This window comes from Sinocyclocheilus anshuiensis, unplaced genomic scaffold (genome assembly GCF_001515605.1).
Source record: "Sinocyclocheilus anshuiensis isolate Anshui unplaced genomic scaffold, SAMN03320099.WGS_v1.1 scaffold1463, whole genome shotgun sequence".
Lineage (NCBI taxonomy): Eukaryota > Metazoa > Chordata > Actinopteri > Cypriniformes > Cyprinidae > Sinocyclocheilus > Sinocyclocheilus anshuiensis.
Window position 1 is genome coordinate 624,031 of NW_015536784.1, and position 20,028 is coordinate 644,058.

The 20,028-nt window shown below is 35.4% G+C and overlaps 1 protein-coding gene across 5 annotated transcripts in view; it reads right to left on the reverse strand.

The window, feature by feature from the left end:
* The window catches only part of LOC107655512 (arginyl-tRNA--protein transferase 1-like), a 112,483-nt gene that overhangs the window by 87,824 nt on the left and 4,631 nt on the right, over positions 1 to 20,028 (reverse strand). For 2 of the 5 annotated variants that reach the window (XM_016443036.1, XM_016443018.1), the window contains exons 1-5: positions 9,730 to 9,886; positions 4,766 to 4,829; positions 4,038 to 4,100; positions 3,688 to 3,803; positions 1,489 to 1,686 (exon numbers count right to left, since the gene is read on the reverse strand). In XM_016443036.1, the coding sequence (XP_016298522.1) occupies positions 1,489 to 1,686; positions 3,688 to 3,803; positions 4,038 to 4,100; positions 4,766 to 4,829; positions 9,730 to 9,829 (541 nt within the window). In that variant the 5' untranslated portion in view covers positions 9,830 to 9,886. Of the gene's footprint in view, positions 1 to 1,488; positions 1,687 to 3,687; positions 3,804 to 4,037; positions 4,101 to 4,765; positions 4,830 to 9,729; positions 9,887 to 20,028 lie in introns of those variants that run through there. The other 3 variants (XM_016443009.1, XM_016443045.1, XM_016443027.1) reach the window with 3 other exon arrangements.

A 20,028-nucleotide genomic window follows, 5' to 3' on the forward strand; every position in this document is an offset into this window, starting at 1 on the left:
TGACTTTGCTTGTGACACACAGCCCTACCCAGCACTGGGTCAGTGTAACCCAATGTTGGGTAACCTGTGCCAAAATGGATACATTTGTCAACAGTCATGTGTTCTGTTCTGAGAGAAAACTTAACTGAGTGACGGGAAACTTCCTGAATGAAATTAAGGTTTGCATTACATTGTATTCCTGTCAAATTATTACTGTATAAATAGGAAAACGATTGTAACCTAACATTTTGTTTACATGTGCGTCGCAGCTAACGTCTGCTTGGAATGCTAGCCTACACTGGATCTACACTAAAAGCGAGCGCCACTCCGGTGCCACCATGGAAGTTTCACCTCCCGCCAAAAGAATGCACGACTCAAAGACTTTAGATATACCAAAGATGGTGCACTCCTATTAAGTCAAAATACGCCTTCTCAAAAAAAAAAGTAAATCGCCAGTTGATAAAGTCAGTAAGTCAGCGTTCTGAGACGCACCCTAGGACTGCACATGCGCATTGGCCAGTCAAGCCTGAAAAAATAAGCTTTTTTTAAAGCTACTGGAGCATAAGAAACAACATTTATGAGGCAGTTGTTGTAAGATTTAATTGGTGAACAGTTTTAGGGAATTTGATGTTTCCCCATTTAGAAAAATAGGAGCTGCACTTGCATATCCAAGAGGCATTTCAAAGACGGCCTCCAAGTGAAATGACTTGTCTTCAAGGAACTTTGGGTGTGTCTCAATCAGCTCCCGAGCTCGTGAATCTCCCTTAAAATGGCAGACTCCTTTATCAGTGCCCTGACTACTGAACTAGTGAGCTGATTGAGACGCACCCTTTGATTTACTCAGAAATTGTTATTTTTTTAACCCAGCACATTTTAGAGTGTGGGAACTGCAAAATAATATAAACTATCAACACAACTAGGGCTGCACGATAAATCGCATGCGATATTTAATGCGCATCTTGTCAGAAAGCCGGTTCTGTAATCAGCGGTAAATCTCCACCTGCGTGCTTTCACATTGAGCAGCATTAACTACACAGAGCCGTTGTTCACTGACGAGCTGCGCAAAAAATCGCGCGAATATGAACGTGGTTTTGCACAGCTCGTCAGTGAACAACGGCTCTGTGTAGTTAATGCTGCTCAATGTGAAAGCCCGCAGGTGATGGAGATTTACCGCTGATTACAGAACCGGCTTTACTGATAAGATGCGCGTTAAATATCGCGTGCGATTTATCGTGCAGCCCTAAACACAACCCATCTTTCTGTTGTGATGTCCTCATTGGTTGCACACAACAGTAATGCATTTCCATTGTGATTCAAATCTAATTTACTCTGATGAACCAATTCTTTTTAATAAATTGGTCAAAAACACTCAAAAATCTGTCTCAAACATATTAGTTATTGGTGAATCAGTCCAATGACTAACTGGCTGAATCGATCAAATAACTGTAACTAAAAAAGCTCATCGTATAAATACTGACATGTTAAAGATGCACATTCTATGAGACTGACCGGATTTGGGTGTAACATTAGGAGTTTTCTCTGCTGGGGCGGGCACTGCGTCTTCTCTGGGCGTTGTTGGTGCAGTTGAGTTGGTGGTGTCTGTGTCTGGGCTGGTGCTGATATCCTGTACTTCACTATGGTCTATTTTCAGAGGGTCTTGACAAGGTGGTTGAACACCCGCTTCATGCGCAGAGTCCATGGGCTCTCCTAAAGAATCAACACATGCACATTTAAGATAACCATCATCACAATGACTCTCATGCGGTCTACTACAGGGATTCATTCAACTCGCACCGCTACTTGGAACCATCAAATTATGAAAATCAATTGAAAAGAAAACCACAATTGGTTGCATTTACGTACACACTCAGACTTTGTGTGAAGACATTTTTAGAATTTGCATGTCTAAAATGGAATGAAATGGGTCTCGATCGGGAAGGGACTGTAGTCACAAGCACAATTTCACTTCATGAACCCTAACAAAACTTGTGCTTCACAACACCGCACAAATCATGCACAGAAAACACAAAATATGGAGAAAAAGACAAAAAGAGAAAAAAAAAAAACTGTGAAATAGGCGTGAGATTAACACTTGATTCCTGAATGACGTCTGGTTAATGTCTGGTCTACAGCACAGAAAGCACACCTCACAAAAACGACTGAGTTTTTCCTGCAGCTATAGCCACTGTCCTCTGAAGTATGGAAGAGAAGGGCTTTAGACGACTTTTGATATCTTCTATCAAACCTGGGATGACAAACCGAATCAGACCAGACCACAAGATATAAGAAACAGACAGAGGCTATACCTGTAGAAAACACTGGTTTGGGGATGCAACTCTTTACACACTGGCTCAAATTGTGCAACTGGGCAATATACTGAATCATATGTAACCAGATATGATTTGTTGCCAATGTAAAATTAAGTGACACTGTGAAAACATGAGCCATTTCAATGGAGTGTTCAGCAGCAAAGACAGCGTTAGAGTTGGTAAGTTTGATTCCTTCAGTCAATTCAAACTGTCAATTTCTTTGAATTGTTTCCAAACTGATTCAATGATTTGTTTGTGTCATCACCCAGAAAGGTTCATGGAAGTCATTAGGTTGCATTTTTCATATATTAAAATGTTTCAGTAAAAATACTGCATGTATTGTTATACGGCTGCATATACACAGTAAATGAAAATGATTCAATATTCTTGTGTTCTCATTTTGTATCTGCTTTCAATGCTGAAATTATGAATCCTCTATTGGAAAAATAAATCATCATTTCAAGCCATATCAGAGCTAATTCATAACTTAAGATAAATAGTGAATATCAGCAAAAGCTGTAAGTTATTGGTCAGCTCAAGCTCAAAAGTAAATAATGTGGCCTCTTCGGTTAGTGGAAGGCATGCAAATCACACGTTTTATGCTATTTTCTGTCAATGTTAAGCCTCATACAGACCAGGACGATTATCGCGCACGCTTATCGCCGACGTTTTTCGACATGTCTTTTGTGTTCATACCCAAGCGATTTTCGCAGGCGATGAGCTGAGTGAACATGCAAATTCACTCCCTGACATTAGATGGCGCTTAATGAAAAACAGAAATACCCCGGTACACATCGAATCCTATTTCATCTTCAATTCCTCTCCATAACAACTCCCTCTTATCAAGATTTTTGTAGTCGCTGTCGCGTTTGTCATAAAGCCCTTTGTGTTCAGACACCAATGAGACCAGCAGCTCTACATTCGTCTTGCCTCGATGCATCTTCTTGGTCTACTCTACTTACTTCCTCTTTGTCGTTGGGTATCAATGTGTGCTCGGCAAGACCGTTTTGTGCTTGAGCGCAACCAAGTCGTGTTTTACTGTAACTTCAGCAGCTCCAGGCATGTGAACAAAAGCGGCAATCTCATTGGTCGGCCAGTTTTTAACGAGGCGCGTCAAACCAAAAAAACGAGCCCGAGGCGTTTTTAAAAAAAATGACGCTTTTACGCCTCGCGTTTTGCGCGTCGGTGTGCACACTCACATTGGCGCCCTTTGTTTAGTCACGAGGCGTTAAACGTCTTTTAGAAAGAGCTTTTTCAAATTAGTTCCCAAAACACAGACAAAATAAACATCCAACATAGCATCCAGCTTCATTAGAACTGCGTGTGGTTTATGATATTTCTTAGTGAATGTTGGGCCTAAATTGCCACCGGCAGCTGATATCCAGTAAATGGCGCTCACCTTCAAGTCCCTCATCATGCCTCTCTACTGGCATCTCTCCTTTGGAGAGGAACCTGTTCACCTTCTTCAAGGTCTTTTTGTGAGTCTTCGACGGATGGAAGTTCAAAGCATGGCACCTTCATAAAACAAGTACAACAACATATTAATATATGAAGAAAGTGAAAAGGACACAACATATTTGACATGTTGCATTGTTTTTTTTTTAGCATTTCTGAGCTGTAATATATACAGTTAAAATGATTACTCAATAGTCACTTAATACATTTAACTATAACATTAATTTTAATATACCACAGAGTATCCTATTGTATATAGTAAAAAAAAATTAAAAAAACATTTGAATCATTTACCTGATGGTGTACTGTGGGCAGCATGTCTTATTCATTAACGGCTTGTAAACATATTTGCCACTTCTAAAAAAAAAAAAAAAATAGATCAATTTAATTTAAATAGAATAAAATTCTAATTTAGGCATGCACAAAACAATAATTAATGATGAATAAAAGCAGGTCATTTATGCAGGGCTCACTACTAACTCTACATTAAAATTCATAGTTCTTCTTGTAATAAATCATCATTTATTAAAAATGAACATATATTTTATATAAATGATAATTCATCAATTTGTTTCAATTACCCCTGGCATTGTACACTATAAAAATTGTTGGCTCTATGACAAACTCATTTGTAAGTCACTTTGAAAAGAAGTGTCTGATAAATGAACATTGTTTTCTTGCTGAATATACATTCCCTCAAGTTGATCTTGAAAACGGGTCTAAAATGGGGATTTGTGTTGACTTGAATCACATTTCTCGAGAAACTCAGGCAGTGTGCCTGTCAAGTGCACGAAAACCCATTTGTCTTGTTGTAAGAGGTACGGCTCAGGGAGTATGTCTGATTTGGTCACTGTGTTAAGCTCATTACACTGACTAGACTACTGCATCCTGTTCATGTGTAAAAGTGTTTCCTGCTAAGACATTATGCAAGGAAGCCTATTTATGTGGCAAATGATTTAGAGTCAGAAGACTATATTATGAAACACGCAGTTCAGAGGTCAGACAATAAGATACATCAGCACCTTCTCCAGCCTCTGTCGATGAGATCTTGGTAGTCCTGCACTGTCATAGTATGGGACCACATGCCTAGAGAGAGAACAACAGCATTTAGAACATACAACACAAACTTACCAGGATAAACTTCTTAAATAAAGACATGTACGATCACTTGAACACTTAAGAAGCAGTGTGTGCATGCATGTATAATCACAGCAGGAGGGCATCTGATGCCCATGTTATATCTAGTGGTCGACCGATATGTGTTTTTTGACAGCCGATACCGATATCTTGGAAAGCAGGGTGGCCGGTGGCCGATATAATTTTATTTATTTTAATTAATATTCAAGAAATTTTAAATCATTTGAAAATGGATTAAAAAATAAATGTGTAAAATAAACAGTTCTACTTTAGATGACAAAGTATTTTTCACAAATAAATAAATATTTAATAAAAATATAATTAAAAAGGAAGTAAACACCGTAACCAACAGGGCACTCAGTGTTCTGGGAAGTTTGTGTGCATTGGGAATCATATTTTTTCAAATAAAGCCAAGGTAACACTCATTTTACATACAGCACACAGTGAAAATTACATTAATATGACATTAAGCATAATTTGAAATCACGAGTTTACGATCGCGCATCTTCAGTGAAGCTGAACTCTCCTCCTGTCCGTATTTAATTCACACGGACCTACCATCACGCAGAGAACACGCGATCATGCAGGATACAAATGCACACTTCACAAGATCTCACAGCTGGATTCAACTAAGTCTGCAAGGTTTGTGAAATTAAATGTTCATTATTCATTCAAAGATTTGTTTAAATTATATAAATGTGTATTTGCTGAATGCTGACGGCAAACGAGAAAGTATTATAATGTTTGCCTTTCTATTACTAATAATATAATACTTTGTATACATTTTAATTCCTTTGTTTAACCATTCTATCTGATTATTAGACAGACTTCTATTCTGTCTATAATGCAAACACTGAGGAGATCTTAGACACACAGAATTTCAGATTAAAGAGGCTCCTGTCGCTACCTTGTGGACTAAAAACATCATTATTAAAACCATACAATACTGACAAGACATTTTATTAAAGATGAATATGAGTGGCTGATAAAAATGAGTGACTGGTATACATTTGTCAATGTGAAATGGCAAAACCAATATCGAAAACAAGAGGGCGGGCTGATATATACATGTGATATAGGCTAAAATAATTATGACACTTGAGATATGCACATATAAACAATTTCTTTACATAAAGTTTACTCAAAACTAACAAAAACAATTTTGAAAACAGAAATGACTGATTTGGCTTGTTGGCAGATTTTGGAAAGAACACAAGGGGGTGCTAAAGCTTCTCCCAAGCAGGAATGGTCAGTGAACAATCAGTTAGATTTATTATTTAAAATTCTGTTTAAAATCTACATATATGAAACCGATTTTGAGCAATAACACAAACATTTCAATAGCAATGCATGATACCAGTACATAAAATTTACATAAATCATGCTCTTAAAAAGTTAAAGGGAAAGCGCTAGATTACTGAAAACAGGTGATGGTAACAAAAAGTAAATCCAAAAGTAAAAAAGTAAATAACAAGAATACATATTGTTTGATGTACTGATATCATGCATTGCTACTGAAAGGCTCAGACTGTTATTTTATAAACGGAGATTCTGAACAGGATTTTTAAGTGGTCTTTATATTTCGCACCTTTTTTAACTTTTTTTTTTTTTATTTGATTTGAATCTATTTTAATTTTGTGATCCATTTTAGAGGTGGCTTAAGGTATAGAACGCTTCATTAAAGAATATTCTAAAAAAAAAAAATTAGGAAGAGAATTGCTTTCGATAAACGAATATGCTAAATGCACAAAATGTAAATGTAAAATATTTTAAAAAAAACGAATTGCATTTAAAATACTTCCAGAGTCCAAGCCAGGAAAAAGCAGGCGCTCGCTTTCGAGCTCTACAGGCCAGACCAACAGTTCTCGGAGCAAAAACAAACAGGCGATTCAATAGAACAGAACACGACACAATCCAGAAAGACCCATGAAGTGACATCAGTGATCACCACAACAAAAGAGGTTGTTAGAGATCTAACTGACCCAAGGCACCTATTTTTCACAACACAATAGCCCCTGATTCTGTTTGAGGCAGATAAATAAGCCAGCAACAAGCCCTAAAAGATTAAAAATGTGAGTAATCATTTTAAACACTGCATGATCTCCTCATGGAAAAAAAATCACTGGCAAACAGTTCAGTTCAGTTCAGTCCCAAACCGCACCACACAACAGTTAGTCTGTGCCCTGAAAAGACTACCACATCCTGTGCTAGTTAACCTGTAGTCTGATTTATTACTGTACTGCTAAAACACACCATTTGAATACTCTACTTATATAATAAAGAAAAATAACTAAAAGAAAACATGTGTTTTCCTATTAAAACGCTCATAAACATGGCTTGACAGTGTGTTCAATTCAAATAGAAGTGCATGAATCCTAAAATATGTGTGCAAATTTAAAAGAAAAATCATTGCGGGACCCTAAAATGTAACAATAATAATAATAATAATTCAATTAAATGAAATTTAAGGTCATAAAGTGTCTTCGGTGGGGATGTAAAACAAGGAATCGCAACACAATGTGATTATTAAACTTCAAAAGATGATGATGATTTCATTAAATACATAAATGTGCTGCATGTTTAAAAGTAAAGGTTCACGCTTTCAGAGAGTATTGAGAGTACATATTTTCTCTGCCTCATCTTTTTTGAATAAAAAGCTAGCAACACTAAAGCATAGACATTTCAAAATAAGAGTCCAAGTGTATTTCAAGGTTGTTTATACTTAAAAGTTGCACATTATTCATTAAGTATTTGTTCCTGGTTAATATTGTTATTTTGGTTCCAAAATAAACTGTATCTAGTATTTAATAAACTAAAAATTATAATAAATTAAATGTCTCCTTATTTTAAATGCACTCATAATTTTGCAACTTAGAAGCAATTTTACATCTGCAGTCCCTGGACTGATGGTAAAACTGTCACCCTAAAAATATAAAAGAAATAATCTATACAGAATGAATACATGCTCTAAACTATTTAAATTTATGCTATACCTAAAACATATATTTCTATCCCAATACAAAAAAAAATTCAGCATCCACTTAAAAATGTCGCTATACATAGAACAACAAGAATCAACACCAGCTCACTCACACACAATTCCGACCGTCAGACATGAAAAGCAATGTATCGATAATATAAATATACAGGCAAGGAAAATATCAATATACAGACAATTAACAGTAGTTACTTATCATCATTATAAATGTGAATCTAGAAACATTTCAATGTGAATTATCTGGTGGCTGCAGTAAAAAAAAAAAAAACCAGAGTACATAAAACCACTTATTTCCATGACCGTCATAGACCATCAAACTTGCAATTCCCTGGACCATTTTTCACTATTATGGGATTAGGAACTACGAAAACTGGTACATCTGGCACATGTACTAAAATTGACCAGATTTCTGTTTAAACTGTAATATAGTAACTCTATAGTACAGGGTTTTCAAACTGCAAGGAGGAGGACGCAAGGGAAAACTAGGGGGTCTGTGGAAAATGTGTTAAATGTAAAGACAAATAAAAAATAATAAGTAATACTTTAATAAATAAAAATTAAAAAAAAAAAATTTAATATTAATAATAAAAACTTAAAATAAATACGTAAACAAATATATAAATACAGTACTATAAAAGCCCTATAATGAGTAGAAAATACAACTTAATAGATTCTAGGGCTGTGCAATATATCGAAATTATCGAAATATCACAAATGTACATATCGCAATATGCATATCGCTACAGTTTGCAATATTTGGGGCCATGAACAAAAGACAAAGAGAAAATCACTCACTGCTCTTACCTAAATAACTTTTGTAGCTTAAATAAGAATCAGTGCATATTGAATTCAAAGAGTAAATTTTAAGTGTGCGCAAACACAAGGAATTTGTTGTGGTTTTACAGGAACTCTTGGTACATACATACAAATAACCATATATATATGACACAAGATAGTTATAGAAGTTCACAGAACTGACTCAGCAACAGTGGAGTAAAACTGTTTCATCTGAGCATGTGGCACTTTAAGCATTACCGTATCGCATATCGAATATTGCATTATTCTTCAATATCGCACAGCCCTAATAGACACTAAATATTTTCCAAATAATATTTTAGACACATTTATAATTAAATATTAATTATTCACAGTTTAAATTGGGACTTTAAAAAATAAACTATATAGAAGCCTTTTAAATTTTAGGATGGGGGTCCCTCACACGAGGATAATCGTATTTGGGGGTCTGTGCCATCTAAAAGATTGTACATTTATTATTTCATACACTCATTTAAACCTGTATTTGATAGTCTAAATTGTATAAAATAAGCACTTTATTATAAAATGATAAATATACAGTTAAAACACGCAGCTCCTGTAATAATCTGGGCTGCTAAACCCATTGCAAAAGGACATATGAATCACTGGTCCAGACAGGGATGAACAAACATGACCAGGCCTCTGCTACTCCTTCACAATCAAGAAATCATTCATCTTCTATGTTTAAAAAAAATAAATACTTCTTTAAAGTTGCAAACTGACACATTTCAGTGAGAGGAAACGTTTGGTTGACAGCAGACAAGGTCTACTATCCACCATAGACACCACAGACATCATGCTGTTCATAATGGATTACACAATGAAGTACTTACTATAAACAACCCATTTGGAACTATATAACCAATACTTTAATATCATTAAGCGTCTCAACATTTGATAAATCATGCTCACCAATTCAGGAAACCGTTGAAAGCTAGTCAAAACAGACTGGTCAAACCCGGCTTCCCAAAACAGTTCCGTCAAGTCACAGAATATTTACCACCAGCCATCGGTAACAGATTAATATCCACTCACCGTGTGAGAAATTGCCGTTTTCATGTTTACAGTAACCGCAGCGATAGCCGCCATCTCCCCCGAAATACTCCACTATACTGTACGATCCACCCGCTGCCATTTCCACGCTCTCTCAGCTGCGCCAAGAACCCTACTATTGGAAAGGCCTGCTTCGTGAATATTAATTACGCTGCGTAACGTTCGCCTCGTTGCGCTTCTCTGATTGGTCTGACTTGATGAAACCCCGCCCATAGTAAGAGGGCGTCAGAGCCGTTGAAACACTCCCATAGGCTTTCAGTATGAACTGAGGAATGCGGAAGTAAAGCGTGTGACGCGTGTAACACAGTAGGAAGTAAAGTTTCCAAACATTTATTTTTAGATAAATTTGATTTAAATAATAATAACTGCATTAACCAGTTGATTAGATCTCTTTTTGTTAATATCTCTCCTCCTCCATCTAAATTTGTTTGGGTTAATATGTTTCCTTCATTTGAGTGGGAACATTTTTGGGGAGTTCTTTGTCATTATTGTGTTACAAATAAAACCAAAGTGTCTTTTAAAATTGCTCACAGAATATATCCTGTGAAAGAAACATTAGAGCGTTTTCATCTGGATATAGATCACATTTGCTCTTTTTGTAATTGTGACGTGCATTTATTGTTTGAATGTCCCTGTTCATCTTTGTTTTGGTCTGAGATGTCACAATTTCTAAGTGTTAAAATGAACTGCACCCTATTCTTAAATGTATCATCTGTTTTACTTCATTCAAATGAATATGACATTTCTAAAAGAACAATATTTATTATTGATTTGTTTGTTATTAGAAAAATGTTATATTCATCAAACTAAATGGAGTAACTCAAAACCCAATTTTGCTCATTTTAAACAGCCTTTAAAATTTATTTAGAATCTGTAAAGTTTTTACAAAATCGAAAAGCCCAAAGAACTGTGTCTCTGCTAAATGAATTTAACATGTTTGAGACGGCCATTATTTTTTTCCTTCTCTTTTAAGTTCTATTTTTTATTTTATTTAAATTGTCTTTCAATTTGTACTTACAAAATGTGTAATTGTGAGAAATATGTAAAGAACTTGCTGCTGAATTCTGTCATTTTGAAAGTTCAATAATGAAAAAACAAAAGTTCCAAACAACCAATAGTTCCAGCATTGAAGCCCATTCATTTCAGTGCTTCACAAGCTCACTCGCCAGAATGTTGAAGAAATTACATCATTTTTTTACATTTTAACGCATCAGTTGACCTCTCGGAAATCTGTCCAGTAGTGGTATTTTATGAAGCGCGTTATAATTAATGTTTATCGATAGATAATAGATAGTTATACTATAATTGCAGTTAGATAACATTCATTCATTCATTCATTCATAAGTTTTTAGTCTTTCTGCAATCTTTCTCTCCCTGTAGGAGGTTGAATGAGTTTCAATGAAGACTGCCCATTCAAGGAATACAATAAAAAGTTTCACTGAATGCAATTGGTTGCCTTTAGTTTTTTAAACATTATTTTAAACTTTTTTATTGAGTTAAATTCCGTATTTGCTTGCCTTTTGTAATCTTCACTTATCTTGTATGCTTACGTGAATATCAGATAATGTCTAAATATACATTCAAATGCAAACCCTAAAAAAATAGCCTAAGTAAGCAATTGTGACCGGCAAAACTCTTGAGCAACTAACAGCCATACGGGCATCTAGTGGTTAAACAATGTCATTACATATGAATATTATTTTTCTGGCCACCAAATGACTCTGTTGCACCGAATTCTGTGACCCTAGGTGCTGTAGTGAAGGTAGGTTTAGGATTAGAATTGGGTTTAGGAGTAGGTCGGATTAGCTCAATACAGCGCCTACTATGGTCACAGAATTCGGTGCAACATCTCTAATTTGCCTCTTTGCACTGGAATTTAAAAACGTTTTCTCCATTTTAACCCTAAACACTACACTAATTGTAATATAAATAATAAGCATATTAGAACATTTTATATTTTAAATGGTCATTCATGGATCATAATTATTGTACATATTATTTAGTACCAAAAATCTCCTCAAAATATTAACTAAATTGAACTGAACTAAAATATAGTACAATTAATCAATTGTTACACTTAAGGGGCCTCATTAGGGTTGGGTACCGAACTCGGTACGTTTAAAGGTACCGACCAAATTGCGTCGGTACTACTGAGTACCGATTCACATTAAATCAATCGGTGCTAAATTTCGGTACCTGAGAACACATCTGTGCGCATACGCTACAGAGAGAGAAAGAAAGACCCTGTGACGTGGTGTCACCGCTGCAACTCGTTCAAACAACACACAGGGCAAATCAAAATGTTGTGAAGTGTGGTTACATTTCTAGGGCCATATGGTTTCTGCGAAAACGCGGACAGGATCGCGGAGTCCATTCATAAAAACGTAATTTACTTATACGAATAAATCAAAAGTAGCCACTGCCACTTAATTCGAATCGCGATATGAACTAGTGTCTGTGAATATTAAAATGCAAAAAGACGGTTTAAATATGAATCCTGCATGTTCGCTTGCCTCTGTATGTATGAATGGCGGAAACGCGGTTTTGTTTACTACACAAATACCGAAGCACGCGTGACGCTCCTGGTGATTTTCGGCCTCTGCGTCTCACTATAGGACGGCATAAACACAAAAACCTAATCTCCAGAGCTGCTGTGAGAGTCACTTCGCGCGAATTTTAACGTTTCATTTGAGAAAACTAGCATTATCATACTGTATACACACAGTAGCTTCATGCCTGTCAAAATAAAAGTACGGTTTAACATGTAACAGAAATATATTACTCTTGTATTACTTTTGTACAGTATAATGTACATCTTTAAATATTCAATTTTCTATCAAATTTAAATAAAACAATTAAATGATAAAAAATAAATATTACAACCAGATTAATCACTTAATTGTAGAAAAAAATATTAAAATTATTAGCCTATTAAAAATATTTTAAAGGAATATTCACACAGTTTTTCTTCCTTTCATTTTAATTTGATTTCAAAAACATTTTTTATGCCTTGATTTGATTTTCAGAAAAATTAAAACAAGAATTTCTCGGGGGGGGGGGGGAAAGAAAAAGTTTGAGGGGCCCTTTTGTTTAAAATGTTGAAATTGAGACTTTGGGACTTATTTTTTCACTGAAATAAATGTTTTTGTAATTACACAGAGAGTAAAGTACCGAAAAAGGGTACCATTGGGTACCGGCACCGAAATTCAGTGGTACCCAACCCTATAGGCCTCATTCATGAAACTTGCGTAAATATATGAGTAAATTCAGAGTAATTTGCGCGTAAAACTCTCCTCCGGATTCACAATCGCTTCGTAAACATCAGATTTGACAAATATTCGTAAATGGGGCGAGCGTGCACGCTCATTCATAATTACCATAATTCCCGCCCATGAATTCTGACTGACAACTATATGGGCATCACATTATAAAATGAAAATAAGGATTTCAACATGTCCTCTCAAAAGTGAATGAAAAGGAAAAATTTCTCAGACACAGAAATTGAAATTTTGTTATCGGAAGTGCATTCAAAACGCAGCATTTTATTTTCAAGTAGTGGAGTACGTCATGTCCTACATCATGTCCTAAAAAAGGAATCTTGGCAGCACATTACAGATGCTGTTAATGCAGTTTCATCTGTTAATCAACCAGTCATCATTCTCTGCAAGTAGGCTAAAAATGTTTCTCTAAAAAATGCGTCTTTTGTGTAGCGCTCTGTCTGCCAAATCTAGCAATAGCGCTAATATCAGCCATAGGAAATGTTTACTGTTATGCCTCATTCTGGCCATTTTATAGAAAAGTATTTCCATAATAATTAAGAGACTAATTGGTACATCCCTAACAAAAGTAGCTAATTAATTATTTGATAAAAGTCTTAAATTTGCAGATTATATTACTGCTGTACTGAATAATAGTAAAAAGGAAAACACAGTATACTGTGTATAATTACTGTATATTATTTTATCAAAATGCTGCGTGATACGTGATTATGTAAGATATAAATAGTTTTATAAACATGCAGTGCCATCAATGACGTTCGGATGATGTACAACCCATTTACGCGGGGCTGGGAGCAGGTGTAAATTTGTGTACCAACTAACATTTGTAAAATACAAACACTTTCATGAATCCCAAAATTTACGTCAGAACAGCTTTACGAACGATTTACACAAAAATTCGTTCTGTTCGTGTTTCATGAATGAGGCCCAATGATTTTATATTCGCATCCAATTTTTTGGGGAGGCATTGCCTCCCATGCCTCCTCGGAGGAAACGCCCCTCATTTAAATTTACTATTTATAAACTTGTGAATGTGTGTAATTTTTTCTTATGCATACATTAGTCAGTATGTTTTTGAAAGAAGTCTCTTATTATGCTCACCAAGGGTGCATTTATTTAATCAAACGCAGTAATATTTTAAAAATATTATTACAGTTCAAAATATAGCTATTTTCTATTTTATTATATTTAAAAATGTACTTTATTCCTGTAATGGTAAAGCTGAATTTTCAGCGTCAGCATTCTTACAGTCCATGCACTTTCATATTATGGAAGAGATCACTTAGAACATTTTGTACATTGACTCATTTTGTTTTCCACAGAAGAAAGAACAACAAATAGGTGGGGAAATAACAAGAGAACTATTGCTTCAACTGTTTGAAATCCAGACTCAGACTGAAACAATAGTACAATATGAAGTGACAGCTCTAACACAAAAATGGTTACATGACAGTTCTACTCCTTTTTGAGTTCAATCACTGCTTTTTGTTTGTCCAGAAAGATAGAGAAGGTGGGAAACTATGCCCTAGTTTATTGAGCACCTAAGCAATAATGTAGGATCAGACAGTACCAACAGGAGAAAGAAACTGCTCAGCAGAGAGCAATTCCTTTGATTCCAATTTGCAGTTTCCTTATGATGTTGAAGTGCAATGTCAGACGTGAGACTCCTAATCACACTCTCTTATTATGTTTACGTTGAACTTGTGCATGTGTTTTATGTAAATGCGTGTTTTTGATGCGTGCACGTGCGTGTCCTCATGCCACAGGACTCCAATTAAACATGGACTCTCAGTGGAGATAATTAGGAAAGATGTTACATCTCAATATAGCCACCAATGAATCACAAATCTCTGTACAACACCCTCATAACCAACAACAAGCTCATTTATACACACCAGTGTATTACACATTCCTCACAGAGAAGTCATTATTTTCACCTTGCTTTTATTCTCAAGCTTTCGATGTCAGAATTGTTGATTTGGTGCAACACATTTCAAACAAACTAAAAGTGATGTTTGTATTTGGAACACACATAGCTGAAATCTCTAAAAGTCTTTGAAAATCTGCTTCGTATTTATTAAAGCATGCACAATGTTATGCTTTGATTGCATTAAAATAATGAGTTACATTTTGTATGGGAATTGAATTACAATAGCAACCACATTTTCCATGTTCTTTGAAAATAACTGCATGGAAAACTACACAGGGGACTTGTGATGTTGCGTTGCCCAAACCTGATTTGTATACGGTGGAACTCCAAATAAGCAGCATGCACAAATGGGAATTACAAGAACCAGAACTTACAATTAATTCACCATCTGGCAGCCACAAAATCAAATCCCACTCTCCATGGTTTTTCCTGTGGCTGAGAAAGAACTGGTGTATTTGTCAAAGTGAGGTGATGATAAACAAAACCTTAATAAATACTGCCACTATTGTAATACAGTCGATAGACACAACACATTTTGAAGAGAAACTAACTCACTAGCTATGATGCGCTTTTTTTTTTAAGTCCAAATTAGAATCAGAAAACTAACTGTGTGAAAAGTTAGATAGCTTTTTTTTGCTTTGCTTGCAGCACTGTATTACCAATTTGCCTTTCATTCTTGATACTTTGACCTTTCTTTTCACTGACCCTTTTCGCCTTTTCTTTTTGCCTTTTTTCAAAGGGAAGGTACGGTGAATGTACCTTCCCCACAGCAAATTATTTTTTACTTTCTGCCCTCCTCTCTATGGGGTACAGTAGAGCACTGCTCTCAGTAAGTAATAAGAAGCCAAAGCCTGGAATATGAAGCTGGCTTACTTATATTATGGAGAGTAAAATTACTGCTGTATGTATGTATTCCAAGAGCAAATCAAAATGTTTACTGACAAAGACATGGTTATCATATTATTGAATTTATCAGGGGCAATTGTAACACATAAATTATAACAATTCGCTGCATCTCGAAATACCATCAGACCTCAAAATTGTAATATCATTGAAATGTCAATAACATTATCCAGCCAAATACTTGAAATGAAATAATGCTCATTACAAATTTACAATGTCCTGACATTTACAATTACTCTAGCTTCTCTGTGTTTATCTTATTGGTAGTCAAAGTGGATAGACAACAGAACATGATGGGGAACAGGATCAGAAAGCAAAGCAGGCTGGTAATACAGACTCCTATCCCTCTTGGACCCCAAGGCGTAGCCATGCCTAATCAAAAATGTCTGCTGCATCATCTTGTTGTAACTGATTGCATAAATATCCTCATAATTAAACAGTACTTGAGTGTGGATAATATATTTCACATACCGAATGTACATTGAATATTATGTTGCCTTTCTATTACATAAGCTTTCTGTTGTCGATTGAACATCATTATTGGTTTTAAAATATGCTATTATCCTATCTGTATTGCCAACTATGTTGGACAGACAGTGGTTTTCCAAAATCATTTGAGAATGTTGTTCATCATTTGCAATGTATTTGTTGCTATAACACAAGTTTACTCCTGAAATATTTCAGGAAATGTTGAAGTCCTTCCAGTGAAATGTTTTTTTTTTAAGCTGAATGTGGTTTATTTCAAAATTAACTGATTTGTTTTAGTGCCACTACACCCAAATGACTTAATCACTTACTCTTATTTCTTTTAAAAAAAGTATAAAAATGTTAATGCCGCAGAAGTGAATATGAAGACAGGCTGTTTTGGCAACAATGCACACAGTGTTGAAAAGATTTGCATAACCCTTTTATGATTCAATTAAAAGTGGAAAAAATCAGTGTCACATTAGTTTTTGGATAGCAAACATGCTCTTTCAGAAGTTTGTTTGTTTGACACTCGAGCCTCCTTTAAATGCCCCATGAGTGAAAACTTGAAATCACTAACACAAATAAGACGGCAAAATGCAGCCACAACACCAACATCTAGACTGGGTCCAAAATTGTGACTATTAAAAAAGTATTTTCTATTTAGTATGAATTGTGTAGTATGCATTTAAAACTGGACGAACTACATTTGTCATGTTGTCAATGACGTGACTTAGCGGTGTCAGTTGTGTTGTTTCATTGCCATTTACAAATCCTTTCCCATGGCCTCATGGGATAGTGAAGTGTCCATTGGATGCGCACTTCTCACAAGAAGTAATAGGTCATATGGGAACTTTTCACTTACTGTTTCACGAATACTGTGAATTTGGACATTTTTACCCTTTGACAAACTGTTACAGCTAATATATAGCAGGAAAGGGTGTGATTTCGGATGCAGCCCTACTCTAGCTACTCTATGCTTCACAGACACTATAGTCTTCCTGCACATCTGCTCACAATGACCAGCAGATCAGTCTGACTGGTGCAGAAAAAGGGCGGGTTAAGAGTAAATCAGGGGTGCATTTCCCGAAAGCACCAGTAGCCATCTATGGTCGCAAGTTCCGCTAAACTATATTGCGACCATAGTTGCTTTTGGGAAACACACCCTGTTTCAAACCACATAACATTCACCACTTACTACTACCATTAAATCTGAACTAGAATCAGCGAGCATGTAAAAATTATATGCAGCAACTACTGTGAAAAATTTCCCCCATTCTGATTAAATAAACAATTAATTTCAGACCTATAAAAAATGTTTAATGTTTTTGAAAGAGGTCTTACCATGCCTGCATTTATTTGATCAAAACCTTTATACAGTAAAAACAGTAATATTGTGAAATACTATAACAATTCTTAAATAATTGTTTTCTATTTGAATATATTTTTAAATGTAATTTATTCCTGTGATGCAAAGCAGAATTTTCAGCATTATTATTATAGTCTTCAGAGTCACATGATCCTTCATAAATCATTTTAATGTACTGATTTGATGCACAAGAAACATTTCTTATTTTATCAATGTTGAAAACAGTTATGCTGATTCATATTTATGTAGAGATGTTGATACATTTTCCCCCAGGATATTCTGATGAATAGAAATATATATTTTTTAAAAAGGCTTTTATTTGAAATACGAATTTGTAACATTATAAATGTATTTACTGTCACTTTTAAACAATTTAATGAATCCTTGCTGCATAAAAGTATTTATTTATTTTTAATAGTAGTGTTTGATTATCGTAAGTAATTTGCACTGAATATGTTGACTTAGCAGTCTAATCAGTTTGTAAGCTACCTGAAAACATGGAGAATAACATTTTATGTTTTAGGGTACAAACTTGCGAATGTTTTAAACTAAAAACTAAAGAAATGTTTAATTTTTAATCAACCAGTCATCATTCTCTGCAAGTAGGCTAAAAATGTTTCTCTAAAAAATGCGTCTTTTGTGTAGCGCTCTGTCTGCCAAATCTAGCAATAGCGCTAATATCAGCCATAGGAAATGTTTACTGTTATGCCTCATTCTGGCCATTTTATAGAAAAGTATTTCCATAATAATTAAGAGACTAATTGGTACATCCCTAACAAAAGTAGCTAATTAATTATTTGATAAAAGTCTTAAATTTGCAGATTATATTACTGCTGTACTGAATAATAGTAAAAAGGAAAACACAGTATACTGTGTATAATTACTGTATATTATTTTATCAAAATGCTGCGTGATACGTGATTATGTAAGATATAAATAGTTTTATAAACATGCAGTGCCATCAATGACGTTCGGATGATGTACAACCCATTTACGCGGGGCTGGGAGCAGGTGTAAATTTGTGTACCAACTAACATTTGTAAAATACAAACACTTTCATGAATCCCAAAATTTACGTCAGAACAGCTTTACGAATGATTTACACAAAAATTCGTTCTGCTCGTGTTTCATGAATGAGGCCCAAAGTGTTTGGTCACATTTGACTGCCAAGGCGTATGAGAACTATGGAAGGCCGAAAAGACAGCTATTTCTTTAGACGTTACGTGTACAGACGATATAACACGTGTATTGTGTAATGTTTTGGCCAATGGCAAGGCCGAAGACTTGAACATTTGCATAAAATTAATTAAACACATAATAGTGACGTAAATATCTACCTAAGTACGTCATTAATGAATAATGCATATAAATGTGACGTGACATCGTACGTACCATAGTACGTGGTTGCATGTCAGCGCTATCTATGGTCACATGATAATGACATCGTGTTACGAATGAAGGAGGAGTAGGTATTTCAAAATACACGGGGCAGTGGAACCATGGAGTTAAGAAATTTTGTGAACAATTGCAAGCGAATTTTTCAGGAATGCGCTCACTTGTGTCTATCAGACAAATTAAATATATTATATACTTTATATAAATTAAATGTTATAAAAGATTATACACTGATAAATAAAAAAAATGCAGGGTTTGCAGTGCTAGTCGATGTGACTTTTATTTTGATACCGGAAATCTTGTGTTTACGCGTCTACACGCAATTACGTGTTTAGACGCAATTACGTGTCCACGCGTTATATCGTCTGTACACATAACGTCTAAAGAAATATCTGTCTTTACGGCCTTCCATAGAGAACCATAGACTGTAAAAAAAACATGGACGTAGTGTCTGTGACGTCACCCGTAGGATTCTAAAGAGCGTTTTTGAAGCTCAAAGTGGGCGGAGCCAGTCGTCGCCATCTTGGCAGCGCGTCACCGCGTGTCACTCCTGGATAATCAAAAATGGGCAAAGAGGCGGGAGCTGGTTGCTGAAACCACGGCCACCTAGCTCGACGGTGGTGACAGCAGCGGCAATCCACCTGCCAGTGGCCACGCCCTTAATTATGCAGAACTTTAAGGCTTAATATAATTTAAACGGATGAGTTATAAAAAAAATCACCCCCCTCACAGTCGTCATGAAGGGCAAAATTAGCTTTATAGACCAAAATCATTTTTTGAACCAGGCTGTAAACATGTTTTTTTCTGCTGTAAAGTTGGGCATTTTAACATGGGGAGTCTATGGGATTGACTCCCTTTTGCAGCCTGCCTCTAGCGGCCAGTTGACGAATTACAGTTTAAGTCACTTCCGTGTTGGTTTCACGCGAGAGAGCGGGAGGTTG